At 54.7% G+C, this 14,235-nt stretch overlaps 1 protein-coding gene across 3 annotated transcripts in view; it reads right to left on the reverse strand.

Moving 5' to 3' along the window:
* The window catches only part of TNRC18 (trinucleotide repeat containing 18), an 88,045-nt gene extending 74,242 nt beyond the window's left edge, over positions 1 to 13,803 (reverse strand). For 2 of the 3 annotated variants that reach the window (XM_042972044.1, XM_042972042.1), the window contains exon 1: positions 11,035 to 11,388. In XM_042972044.1, coding sequence (XP_042827978.1) covers positions 11,035 to 11,221 — 187 coding nt within the window. In that variant the 5' untranslated portion in view covers positions 11,222 to 11,388. Of the gene's footprint in view, positions 1 to 11,034; positions 11,389 to 13,422 lie in introns of those variants that run through there. The other variant, XM_042972045.1, reaches the window with a different exon arrangement.
* Positions 13,804 to 14,235: the final 432 nt, after the last annotated feature.

The following is a 14,235-nucleotide window of genomic DNA, read 5'->3' on the forward strand; positions in this document are numbered from 1 at the left end:
ACTGTACGTCTATGATCTATGCCCATTTCTCCGTGCATCTTAAACCCCAATAAAAAATATCCATATGGGGCACGTGGGTGGCTCAGTGGGTGAAGTGTCCAACTCTTGATTTCGGCTCAGGTCATGTTCTCATAGTTGTGGGACCAAGGCCCGTATCAGGCTCTGTGCTGAGTGTGGAGCCTGCTTGGGATTCTCTCTCTGCTCTTCCTCTGCCCTTCTCCTGCTTGTGTGTGTGTGTACATGTGTGTGTGTGTGTGAGTGTGTGTTCGCTTCTCTCTCTCTCTCTCTCTCAAAAAAAAAAAAAATCTCTAGGAAAAGTAAGGTCAGTGGGGCGGAGAGAGGCCAATCTGAACACTAACATGATAAGTATTACATTTTAAGTAATCTTTATGAGTAATTTTTACAAACTCTCACCTTGACAAAGTTTGCAAAAACTGAAGCAAGTGAATAAATTAAAATGAGCCAAGAGAGGAAAAAAGGAAAGAGAAGGAGAAATTCCTACCAATGACCAAGCTCTCCCCTGCCCCTGGCTTTCTGGCAGGTAGCTCAGGCCTTGCTTCTAGAGGCCCTCACTTCCCAGCTGTGTGGCCTTGGGGAGGTAACACCACCTCTCTGGGCCTTACTTTCCTCTAAAGTAAAGTGAAGGCAGCAGGAAAGGAACGAAGCCGTGACCACAGCACTCCCCTATGCTAGAGGCAAGTCCCACACGACAGATAAGCAAGGCTGAGGGACAGAGCTCCAAGCTGGGCTGGGGGGCGGGGGGGCACTCTTGGTGCTTTGCACATTCTTGGTGCTCTGGCTGGGCCACGCGACCTGTGGCCACTGCCACTGTCCCCAAGCTCCCATCAGTGCGGCAGAGACAGCGGTGAGTCTTGAGCTGCAGGGGTTCCTCCAAGGCAGGCAGAGAGGAGCCACCAGGCCAGATCGACCAGCTGCGGCCCTGCCCTGCCCGGCCCTGCCCTGCCAGGAGGGAAGGAGACCCGCTGGGCGGCCCCAGCCCCCCCTCCCCATCCCGCCTCTCCAGCTACGGCCGATGGGTTTGTTCCTCCAGCTCTAGTGCTTGCTACCAGGCCTCTCCCCTCCCGCTGGGAGGCAACCCTGGCTCCCCCCAGGGGGTCAGATCCCAAAGCACATCTTTTAGCTAACCCCACCCCCACCACAGAAGGACAATGGGGCTTTAACCCCCGTCCTACTCCCAGCCCTGAATATGGGACCCCTGTGGGCTGGGACTTTGCCTGGCCCCAACCAGGTGCCCAGCCCACAAAGTAGGTGCTCAAGTCCAAATAAAGGGAATCCCGCAGCAGCCCGGAGGGTCAAGGCCTCAACCCTGCCAAAGACATGCAAATGCATCCACTCCAGCCTTGCCCCAGGGCTCCAGACGTTCTCAGTTCTAAAGCAATTAGAGGACTTGCCCGTGGATTTTCTTTCCTCCCTAACCTAGGTCTAGGTCTAGAGGAGGAAGTAGAGAGGGAGGGAGGAGGGCCTTCTAGAACCCCTGGGCCGAAAGCTAGAAAGCCCGTGAGTGGGACAGGCAGGGACCCAGGAACCAGGCCTCCCCTCCCAGGCACAGGGGCCAGGGGAAGGAGAGTGGGCTGGATCCCAGGAGTGGTGCATAGCATCGGTCCTGCCAAATCCTTTCCCAAACGCCAGAACCCCACGACGACAACAGCAATGCAGCTTAACAGGGAGAGAAACAACAAAATACAGGAATGGAAAGGAAACAACACTCACAACATTCTGGAAGCAGGAAGCAGGGACCAAAGAGGCAGGGTGGGGAGCTGGGAGAATTGCAACTGAACCTCGGAGGTTACCGAGAAACAAGCAATTCCCGAGAGGGGCAGAACTTGGACCCAGTACCTGCAAAGGCCACGGTACAGAGAGGAGCAGAGAAAGAATGGAGAGCCCCCCACAAGCCCTCTGTTTACTTACTAGGGGGCCGATGGAGCCACTGAGGGTCTTTGGCTACATCCTCAGGGCTGGGGTGGGGACCGAACTGAAAAATGGATCTCAGTAGAAACCTTCTTCCACTGTTGCAGCTGTTGGAAGGGGAACAGCCAGGCTTTAGCTCCCCTGTGGGCAGGAGACTGGAACTCCTGCCTGGGAGTCTGGCAAACTCAAAAGGGAAAGATCTATAGAAACATTCGGGGGAGTTCCACAAGGGTCAATGGGTCCCCCTAGCTTTGTTGTGCCTCCCATCTTAAATATGAAGAGACAGCAGAGAATCAACCAGCAGCAGACACCCATGGAAGTCTCCAATGTGAAAGACAAGTGAGAAAAAAAAAAAACTACATACACACACACACACATATATATACACACACACACACACACACACATATACACACACACACACACACACACACATATACACACACACACATTCTCCAAGTGATGAGAATTAATGTATCCATGAAACAAGAACAGGGTGGCTCAGTCACTTACGTGTCTGACTCTTTGATTTTGGTCATGATATCACGGGTTTGTGAGTTTGAGCTCCCCATCAGGCTCTGTGCAGACAGCACAGAGCCTGCTTGGGATTCTCTTCTCTCCCTCTCTGCCCCTCCCCTGCTCATGCACGCACACATGCTCACTCTCTCTCTCTCTCTCAAAATAAATAAATAAACCTAAAAATAAAAAAAAGGAAGAATATCCAATTATAAGAGCTCCTAGAAATTAAAAACATTACATTGAAAGGTTAGAAGACAGTTAAGAACATGTCCTAGAAAGCTGAATAAAGAGAGATGGAAAACAAAAAATAAAGTATAAAAAAAAGTAGATGATCAGTCTAGGAGATCCAATATCTAATGAATAGGAGTACTAGAGGGAAGGGGATTACAAAATACTAATAAAATTAATATTAATTCAAAAAAATAATAATAATTCAGCCTGAAGGACCTCAGTTTCCAGATTACTATGGCCTATGGAGCACCCATAGTGCTCCATAGGAAATGGACACTGTGCACCCACAGGAAATGCAAAAGAATCCACAGGAAGACACATCGATATGAAATTTCAGACCACAAGTGATGAAAAGAATAGTAACAGTATTAATATCCATGAGGCTTACTTTGTGCCAAACAATGTCCTGGGCATTTATGTACATAAGCTCATTTAGTCTTCATAGAAATGGTAAAAGGTAGGCACTATTATTCAATTCACAAAAAAGAAAACTGAAGCATGTCCAAGACCACATGGCTAGAGAGTGGTGAAGCACGTTTGTGCATGAATTTTAGAGCCAATGCTCTTGAGGTAGTTCTAAAAAATGTTAAGCATTTGGAAAAGGATAAAAGAAAAAAAAAAAGGTTCACACATGAAGATCAAGCAAAGGAGCATCACACTACTCAAAAGTAACACTGGAATTTGGAAGGTGATGCTACAATTCCTTCAAACACCAGGGGTAAATTATTTCCAAAATGCCTGTCAAGTATGACAGTAGAACAGAGGCATTTTCAGGCACACTAGGCCTCAAAAAAACTTGCCTTCCACGGACTCTTTCACAGAAAACTGCAGCAGGATGTGCTCTACCAAAACAAGGAAGTAAAGCACAAAAAAAAAAAGGAAAGCAAGGGAGTGAGGAAACAGGAAATCCAACACAGCAGAGATAAAGGGAGTTTGAAGGATTATGGCTCTAAAACAGGGCCAAGCACCAGGCAAACCAGACTAGACCGGAAAGATGGAAAACTCTAGGAAAGAAATATGCAAGAAAAGAGGCAGCTAATCCAGTAGATAGGACCAAATAAACAGTATTCCAAGAGACTGGAAGACAAGAGATTGTAAGAAATCCCAGCAAATTAAAGGGGGGAAAAAAAGGCAATGAATAACTCCAGGAAATAAAGAAGTGAATTTTATTATACTGCTTGGCTCAAATGTAGGCAATATTTACAAAGCCAAACACAAAATAATAAACCTGGTTTAAACAAGACTTTATTTCACATATATGGGGAGGATAGAGGAAAGAAACATGATGGGGCGTGATATAACAACAATAATAAATACTACTAGAGCTTATTATATTCCAGATACTGTCCTAAGTGTTTTACGTGTATTAACTATTTAATCCTCACAATAATCTCATGAAGCAGTCGCTATTATTTTCCCCTGTTTTACAGATGACAAATATTTTCAAGGCACAGAGAAAAGTAAAGAAACGTGCCCATGGTCTCACACTAAGAAGTAGCCAAGTCATGATTCGGACTCAAGACAGTCCACACAAAATGCTCATCTTCCACAGAAGTCAACAGAGAATCGCAAAGACTGAAAAATGACTACCAGGAGAAGCAGGTTATTACACAGAAATATGGATGAAAAGGCCTCAAGAAATAGCCAAAAGAGTTAACTAAAGGAATCAAGACTAGGGAGACAGGAAGCAGGGGATGGCTGGTTTTCTTCATAATTCTTCTTCTAACACTAACTGACTTTTAAAATGATGTGTAACTTTTACTCTAATGTTCATATTTAGCGTTAAGCAGAACCGCACACTCTTAAAGGCTGAACTTCACCGTGGGCAGAGTATTCCTCAATAAAACTTTAAAAAAATAATAAGTGAGGGAAAGGATTTTAAGATGCGCACACAATTAGATACCAACGCACGCTCACCTGCATGAGGAGAATTTAAGGAAACTGACAATATTCGTATGAATGGTGAAAACGCAGAAGAGGTGGATGATATTGCCAGGAGGGTACAACGGAACATCCACTGGAGAACTCCCAACTGTTAAAGCTTGAACCTCCATATACCCTGTGAGCAAACAATCTGCTCCTAGGTACTATATCCAAACAACCGTGTACGTATGTATACCAAAAGCCATGTTCCTAACACCGCTATCCACAGCAAACCCTCAGTGTCCATCGACAGGAGGGGATACGGTAGTACTATTTTTCTGTATAATACTACACAGCACCAAGAAATAAATCGCCGCCTCACACCGCAATACGGATAAATCTCACGCACATACGGCGGAGTGGAAGCAAGCAGAAAGAAAAGAGGGCATGCCGTATGATTCCACTTATATATAGAAAGTTCAAAAATAGGCACAACGATTCTAAGGTACCAGAAATAAGAAATGATGTTGGAGGTGGGGTAGAGGGTGGCTGGGAGAGAACAAAATGGCACCCTCTGGACGCTGGCAATGCCCTGATCTCGAGCTGGTTGGTAGTTAGACGGGCGTGTTCGTGTTGTAAATATGCCATGTTCTAAACACTCACGATTGGAGCATTTTACGGTATATCTGTCACACCAAATTAATTTTTAAAAAATTAAATTTTTTTTTAATTTCTTTTTAAATTTTTTTTAAATTAAAAAAAAAAAAAGAGAGAGAGATTCAACTGACAGGTTCAGGGTGGGACCCTGGAGTCCCAGAAGCCCACGGGCCATTCAGAGGGGCCTAATACACAATTCCAGAGGTCCCCTGGAGAGGACGGGACTAGAACAAGAGATTAGCTTGTTAACTTGATGACCTGTTGAGTCATCGGTTAATGATGACTATAATTCCAGCAATCACTTTTACTCTAACTTTTGCGAGGGCCATCCCTCTGCTAGGCATCTGGCTGGCACTGGCTCATTCGAACTTCACAACAGCCGGATGAATTCAGTATCACTAATGGACTCATTTTATAGATGAGAAAATCAAGGCTTAGAGAAACATCCCACACCCGGTAAGTGGAGGAACAAGATCCAAAACTCCAGCAGTCTAACCTCAGCTCCGAGGCCAACCTGCCTCCAGATAAAGCAGTTCTTTATGCGGAGATCAAAGGGTAGAATCTTCAGCTGGCTCCTGAAGGCCCAGAACGTGCAAGATTGGGAGAGCGCATGAAGAGGGTTTTTTTTGTTCGCTTTCATTAGCTCACGAAGGAAACTCGGATGCAGGTGAAGGCTGCATCTGTGGGCCTGCAAAGGTGGCACAGAGCTTTGGTGTTTCCCACCTAATAGCCTGACCTCCTCTGGAGTCAGATGCCAGGCCTCTGTGGGCAGCTAGTGTGGTAAGGACGCTGACCTTGGGGGCCAAGACTGACTGCTGGCCAGGGCTCCCAGGAGCCCCTGGGGAGCCCCAAGACCTATCCGGACACCAGCTCCCATGGGTCCCCTCAAAAGCTGGGCTGGGACGTAAAGGAGGACAGGGTGGTCACAGTGATGGGGCTGCAGTCTGGGTGGAGGCCAGGGCTAACGATGACCAGGAGGGAGATAAGTCAGCTCAGACCATACCGGTCCACGCTGGAACAAAAGCACCCCAAGGTGCTCCCATCCAAATCAAGAATGCCCAATCACCGCACTCTCCCCAATCTGTTCCTCCCCATTCCTCCACAAGCAGCACCTCCCCAAAATCCAGCCAGCTTCCGTCCTCCTTCTCTTCCCCGCCATGCGTCTTCGTTGTAGCCTGACCTCCACCAAAGCCCCAAACCCTGGCCGCCTCCAGCCTCCCTCCCTGGTCACTATCACCTCCCTAACAGCCTCCTTGCCACGGACTACCCACCACACAGTCTCCAGCTGGCAGCCCAGACCGGTTTTGCTAAATGCTTATTTTGAAATAATTTCAAACGCGGGGAAAAGTTTGAAATAGTACAATGACCTGCCATATGACCTTCCCCGGGTCCAGCCATTGTGAACTTTCTCACCCTGTGTGTAACTCGGGCTCAGCGATTTATGGGTGTCTCCCATACATCTATAAATTTGTCTCTTCCTGAGCCATTCCTGAGAGTAAGTTGTGGCCATCATGTCCCCTGTCCCCAGACCTTTCAGTGTTCTTACTTCCAAAGCACAAGGGCATTCTCTTACATAACCACGGTCCAGTTATCAGCTTCATGAAACCTAATATTGATTGGACACTATCAGCTAATCTACAGCCCATATTCCAATTTCATCAATTGCACCCATGATGTACCTTAGAGCAATTTCTTCCCCCATCCAAGATCCAATCGCGGGCCATACATCGCCTTCTGCGGTCACATTTTTTTAGTCTTTTAATCAGGAACTGTTCTCGGCCTTCCTCTGTCTTGGCACGCCATTGACATTTTTTAAGAGTCCACACCAGTTCCGGGACACCTGGGTGGCTCAGTCCTTTAAGCCTCTGACTTGGGCTCAGGTCATCATCTCGAAGCTCAAGCTCATGAGTTCGAGCCCTGCATGGAGCTCAGACCCTGGGGCCTGCTTCAGATTCTGTGTCTCCCTCTGTCTCTGCACGCCCCACCCCCAACTCGTTCTCATTTTCTGTGTCTGTCTCTCTCTCAAAAACAAATAAAAACATTTAAAAGAAGAAAGAAAGAAAAAGAGAGTCCAGACCAGTTCTGTAAAACGTCCCTCACTTTGAATCACCCTCTCCGTTTAAAACCTTCCACTGCCTTCTCATTCCTCAGTGTGAAATTCCAAGACCTCATTACTGGCCTTCAGGGACCTGCAGGGTCCCCCTCTCCCCTCCCCGCAGCTGCAGTCACTCTCCCCTCTCCTAGTCCCTCACTCCTGGGAGCCCCTCACTCCAGTCCAAACAGACCCTGGGCATTCTCTTTCCTTCGCAGCCTGTATCTCTATTTAAAACGATTTCCTTCGACGATCTGTGTGTGTGCGCGACTACTGCCTGGCCCCCACACTACAATGGGACTCCGATGAGGGCAAAGATTTGCGTCTGGCCATTGCTGGATTCCCAGAGCCAGAGCAGTGCCTGGCGCGCAAGAGACGCTTGGAAATGGCTTGCCGAGTAAATGAACAAGTGAAGAAAGGGAGTGTTTGGGTTGACAGCTAAGGAACCAGTAGGCCCGGAGAGTCAGGGCGCCCAGGAGCCCCCTGCCGCCCCCCATCCAGAGTCCAGAACCTGCCCCACGCTTCAGAGAGGAGGAAGCACCCAGCAAATCTCCTTTATCTTTGGATCGTATCACTCCACCGGCCAGTCTCACTGATTAATCTCTTTAAATCAATCCCAGTAGGCCGACGGGCTGGATTCCAGAGATAGAGCTGATGGACCCTGGAGAAGGCCCGTGGCCCCCTATTGTCCACTGGCCAGTCCAAAGTGCATGGCCTCCTGGTCCTGATCCTTGGGTTCCACCCCCCATTCATGTATCCTGCGGGGCCCAGCCAGCCCAGGGAGTGGGGGCAGGGAGAATAAACATCCAAGTACAAAATCCTGCTAATAGGTCTTTAATTGCAGCCGAGGAGGGCTGGGTCCAGGGCTCCCAGCCCCAGAACTGAAGAGGGGAGCCTACCAGGTGCTTGTCACTTACTTGTCCATTTCACCGACTGCTGAGAACATTTAAGAGCTCACTCTGTATAACAATACTCAAGTTTACCTGCAAGGTAATGGCCAACCAAACCCCATTTATTCTTTATTTGCCTCTTTTTCTGCACAGGAAAGAGCCAAACCCCTCAGCGTAGACCGGGGATGCAAAAAGGCATCCCCCCCACCCCCACCCCGGGGATCCTCACTCACCACAGTGCCCTGTCAACACCTGCCTGGATGGGGTGGCCACAGCCCAGCCCTAGCCAGGGTCCCCCTCCGGCCAGGAGTTCTCCCAGAGTCTCCCAGAGAAGCAGCTCGGGTAGATTCACAGGCTCCCCTACCCACTCTGGAGAGCAGACTAGGAAGGGGTCGGAGGTAATCCGGTCTCACACTGCCTCGCTGTGTGACCCAGGGCAAATGGCTCAGCCTCTCCTGGCTTCCCAGAACAAAAACAAACAAATAAAGATAGGGCTGATAACGCTGGCCAGACCTAAGAAGCTGACAGCCAAGTAGGAGAAGCGCCTGAAAGAGAAAACTTAGCACCTGCACCCAGCAAAGAAAGAGGGGGAGGGGGGCTGGGTTGAGGAATCTGTAATCCACCCCACCCGAGCAGTGAATGGGAAACAGCTCTCTACCTCCTGGCTAATAGGATTAGCACTGGGTTGGGCTCTGGGCGTTGGCCTAGGGTCCAGGGTCTCCCTGAGGCCACTCAAGGTGGAGGCAGCGAGGGACAGCGCCAGCTTGCCCCCCACCCCAAACCTTCCTTCCCAGGTGAGCATGGCCACAGCAGCACTTTCCAAGCCTGCTTGCTATTTCCTCCATGACCTCAGCTGCCAAGCATGCAGGAGGCAGACGGCTTCTAAAGCAGGAGGCTCAGAAGACAGGCCTCTGCGGCCACCTCCAGCTGGACTTCCTTGTCCTGCCTGCCGCTGTGAAGGTTCTTCACCTATCCAGCCTCAGCCTCCCCATCTAGCTAATGGGTGTTAGTCTGCCCGCTGGGCCCTGGCACACTGCAGGCTGCCAGAGGCACCCCCTTGAGTAGTAGCTGTTTTCACTGCTTCTCATTAGGGCACATGGCTCTGTCAGGCAGGAACCAGGCTGGAGATGGGACGCCTTCTCCCTGGCTGGGGGGGAGGGGACACAGAGACCAGGGAAGGCACCCCCAGCCAGGAAGACCCAGGGTCTGACTCTCAGGCCGAGGGATGCCGTCACGACCCTGGGGCGAACTAAGTGAAGGGATGAACTCAAAAGAGAGGCAAACACAAAAATTACCCCGGCCTCAGGGCGGGCAAAAGGGGATGGCCACGCTGCCCTTTGTACCGCGGGCAGCCCCTAACCCCTCCCTGGGATCCTGGCACCACGGTAGAGAAAACCATAGCCCTGGTCACGGCCCCCTAGGCAAAATGCGGCCTCGGCTCCAGGGGGGACACGGGCACGAGCCCCCAAGCCAAGACCCAGTCCTCGCACCCCGGCGGGCAGGGATGCCCGGCCTCGCGGCCCCCGCGTGTGCCCCTCCCCTGCCCGGCGCCTCACAAAGGCCCTTTGTCCCTCTGAGCCCCGGGACTCCGGTTCCTGAAAAGTTCCGTAAAAAAATCAAAGACACAGGCAAAACCGGCCAGCGCGGCCTCGGTCGAGCGGGCAGGGTCGGTGGGACAGGGCCAAGGCGGCCACTGCGGCCGGAGGAGTCCCTTCCAAGGCCGAGGGGAGAGTCGGCGGCTCCCCGAGAAATCTCAAGAGTCCCAGACTACACTCTGGAGTGGAAGAGGTGGCTTTTTTTCAAGTGAAGCGTAGGACGCCAGGCAAAGCAGCTGGAGGCAGCCGGGGAGGAGGGAGCGGGTGTCCTTCGGCGGCCGGCGGCAGGTCCGGAGGTGCCCCTCGCCTCCCTTCCCACCCGGCTGGACTGCAGCGGCCGCGGCCCGCCCGGGACGAGCTTCTCCCGCCCGGGGGCCGTCCCCACCGAGCCTCAGCGGCCCCTCTCGGGAAACGGCAGAGGCCTCCGGGGTCCTCTCGGCCACCTTCTCCCGAGGTTCGATGTCAGGCCCAAGGTTTTCCCTCCGCCGCTCGTGCCCGGCCAGATCCGCTCGCACGCCGCTTCCTTCCCCGAGCGTCGGGATGGCGGCGGCCCAGTCTCTGCGCCCCACCGCGCCGCGCGCCCGCCTTCCCGCCGGAGAACAAGGGGCTCCTGGGGCCGCAGTCGCTGCCCTCCTACCGGGGTGGGAGTCCCGGGGCCGCCGCTCTCCTCCCGGGGGCCGAGAGGTGGCGAGACGGTCCCCGCCCGCCCGAGGCCGCGGTCTCCGTTCTCCCCGCAGCCTCCGACGCCGGGGCGGGACGGAAACCCCGCACGCTGCGAGTGGAGGGGCTAGAACGGCCCACGGGCGCCGGGCAAGGGCGTTTGCCAAGAAAAGGATTCGAGCTCGGGGGACGGACGTCTCAAAGGGTGTGGAGCGGGCTTGTTCTTTTCTCGCCCAGGTTTTGAAAACCCCAGGCTGGCCTGGAGCAGCAGGGGCCCGGGAGTCGGAATCGCCCCCGGAGGCTCCGGTTTCGGCAGACGCGTATGCTTCGGGAGGGCATGGCGCACGGGGGAAAGCGGCCGAGCCGCGCACCCCTCTCCGCCGGGGCCTCGGGAATGGCCTCCGTCCCGGGCCCGGGGGTCTCCCCGCCCTGGGAGCTGAGCCTGCCCGCACCCCCGTGGACCCGCCCAGGGAAAGAGACGTGCCGCGTCCCAAGAACGCCAAGGAACAGGCCGAACAGTTTTCCCCGGGCCTCCCTCCCCAAGATCCCGGGAGGTGGGGGTGGGCAGGAGGGGGCGGCCACGGCGCAAGGCACTTACCCGGGTGCGGGTGGAGATTGAGGCCAGCCATGTACTTCCCGGGCGGCAACGGGCCGGGCAAGCCAGAAGCGGGCAGGCGTCCGGCCGCAGTAGTGCCCACGCGGTGGCTGTCCATAGCCAGGCCGGACAGCAGCGGCGGCGGGGGGCCGTGCACGGACCGCGGGGGCCCGAAGTCTCGGCCATCCATCCTCCGCGGGAGTGCCGCAGCCAGCCCCCCACCCGGCCCGCGGGCCTCGCTCAGCGGGACCTAAAAGTTCGGCCTCGGCGTAGTCCCAGAGTCCTCGGGCGGCGGGGGCTCCGCGGCGTGCATGGCGGCGGCGGCCAGCGGGGTTTGCGCTCGGCTGCGGGCCCGCGGCCCGGGGCGCACGGGCGGCCGGCGGTGGGGCCCCTCCGGGCGGCCAGGCGGAGCTGCGCGAAGCGGCGCACACGGCGTCTTGGCGGGGAAAGGCCACGGGCCGCGGAAGAAACAGAAGGGGGAAAAAGGAAGAGGGAAGGGGGGGGAAAAGACAACAAAGTTTCAGAAAGTCGTCTTGCCGTTCGGGGTCGGGGAATGCGGATCTGGTGGCCGGAAATAAAATCGGGGGTAACCCGTCCTCCACAAAAAGTAAAAATCCATGCTCCTTGCTCCGGCGGCCGCGGTTCCCGGGGACCCGGCTCGGAAAGTGGCCGGTGGCGCGCTGCGCCCCAGCCTAAACTGGCTTGGCGGCTTACGGGTCCTCCCGAAACCGGGGAAGGCCCCTCGGCCGCGCCCGGGCGGCATAAATACAAACCTCCCAAGTGGGACTGATTCCTGGGCGTCACATGCTCCGGGGTTTCAAACCGTGAAACCTTTCCATGAGCAGTTCGAAATGTCTCCCTAAACACTGGGTCACTATCTGATCCGGAAAGTTTAATATTTAACCTTTTTGGCCCCTGGCCTGCCTTTGAGTCTGGTTTCCCTAAATTCGCCCTGAGCCGCCAATTAGTGTTGTCTTTTGTTTTTTCGGGTTTTTTTGTTTTTTTCCAGGAGAGAAGATGCAAAGCTGGTTTATTATTTTTAAAGAGGCTCGTGCCTCCTCCCGCCGCCCCCCTCGGGCGACTGTGAGTCGCGGAGTCTGAGTCCGAGGACCCGAGACGTGGCATTCTCGCCCGAGCACTGGAAAGAATCCTTCAAAACAAGCTTTGGTTTCATTTTCCAGCGCCTTGGCCTGGGAATCCTGCGGCCCTAGGACGTGGCCTGGCGCGGGGGATTTGGGGGGAGGGGGGCGGTCAGAGGGTAAGCAGGGGGCTGAAGGGTCTTGCTCCTACCCTAGCTCCCCCCCCCAACCCAAAAATAACCTACAAAGAAAACCTTTGCAGCGCGGGCCGACCAAGGGGCGCCTCCCCCAGCGTTGGGTAAATCCCCCTGTAGTTCCAGTTTAAAGCTGTTTGTTTAAAAGATTTGTCGTTTGCCGATTCCCATGGGGGCGGGAGGGGGTCTTGGAGCCAACCCTGCCCTCGCTCTCCGTCTGCCCGCAGCAGCTCGGATTCCTGATTCCGAGAGGCCCGGGCGTTTCCTAGAGCCACCGATCCACGCCAAAGCCACCGGCTCCCGGGTGCCCGCCCTGCGACCGGCGCCCAGCCCCCCGAACTGCAGACCCCCTCAGCCGCTGACCTCCCGGCCTCCTTCTCCAGCCTCCCTCCCCAACTTTGCTAAGGGTGCTTATTTTAACCCGGTTTTGGTTACAAACACCCTCTTCCCTCCCTCCCTCGCTCACTCCCATCAGGCTCTGGTTACCAGATCCGCGTTTACTTTGGAAAAATCTAAGATCGCCACATCCGAGGATACATGTCTTAAGGAGGCGATGAGCTTTCCGTGATTTTTTTTTTTAAATGCTCTTTGTGCAGCTTTCTTTTAAAAGCTAGAGCTTCGGAGCATGCCCCAACGCCCCACTTCGGGGAAGTCGAGGTGAAGGCCCCTGGAACACCCTCGCTCTGGTAAAGAAGCTGGCTCGGCCATCTGTGGGCTCCGCTGCGTCCTCTACTTTTCTCCCCCACTTAAATGCAGTTAAAATGGCTGAATTCCGGCTTTTAATTAAAAACAGCCTATAATCGAAAACGTCTCGGCGTCCCTGGCTCCCCCGCCGCCTGCCGGGAACCGAGAAGGGAACCGACGCCCCTCAGCCCGGCTGGGCGGGCTGGAACGGGGCTGAGGGCTCAGGTGGGCGCCCGAGGCACAGCGACCCGCCCCCACCCATCCCAGGGCGCCCCCACCTCGCCGATGCCGGTCCCCGATCCCGTAATCGGGGACCGCAGAGCTGCGGGGATCCTCCCGAGCACCCCGAGGGTGAGGCGGGGTGGGGGATCAGATGAAGAAGTTTGGAGACCTTCGCGCCCGGCCAGGGACGGACGGGCGGCCCGGCAGCGTACCTGGCGCGGCGGGGCTCCCGGCTCTGGGCTCCGGCGACGGCGACTCCGGTGGTGGCCCCGGCTCCCGGCGCGGCTAGGCGCCCGTGCTGCCCGCCATCCCGCGGCTGCTGCTCCCCTTCGCCACCCGCAGCCGCCTCACACTTTTTGCCCGCCTTTCCTTTTTTTGGTAGAAAACCGCTCCCCGGGCCGAGCGCTCGGCGCGCCAACTCCTCCGCCCTCCCGCGGCCCGGCTCCCGCAGCCCCCGGAAAAGCCAGCTTTCCTCCCGCCGAGCTCCCCGCTTTTTAATAAAATCCAGGTAGCGCCGGTTTAAAGAATCCCAAATCTCCATATACAGCCCGGGATTGGAAAAGGTACATTACACAACCCCCCTTTCAAGTTCCTCTCGCTGGATCTAAAAAAAAAAAAAAAAAAAAAAAAGCCAGAGGGAGGGGGGAGGGGGCAGCTGGGGGAGGGGAGTACTCTCCAGCGAAGAAACACGCATTGTTCCCGGGCGCCCGCCTCCCCCCCCCAGGCCAGCCCCCGGCCGCCATCCATTGGCCGCGCGTACCGCCAATCACCCGCATGTAAACACCTTGGCCCTCAGCCATTCCTATAAAACCAATTACGGACCTAGGGGCTCCAGCAGTTTCCAGGCTCCCCACGGCGGGGCTGAATGATCAAAACTGGTGGTGAGAATTTTTCCCGGCCGTTTCTAGGCAGCCCTCCCCCTCCACCAGCTCGAACCCCCCTCCTTCCTCCCTCTCCTCCCTCTTCCTACCCCCTCCCCCGGCGTCTAGGCTGAGTGATCAAAATAGAGGAAGATGGTTGTCGCC

The sequence above is a fragment of the Panthera tigris genome, chromosome E3, assembly GCF_018350195.1.
Source record: "Panthera tigris isolate Pti1 chromosome E3, P.tigris_Pti1_mat1.1, whole genome shotgun sequence".
Taxonomy (NCBI): domain Eukaryota; kingdom Metazoa; phylum Chordata; class Mammalia; order Carnivora; family Felidae; genus Panthera; species Panthera tigris.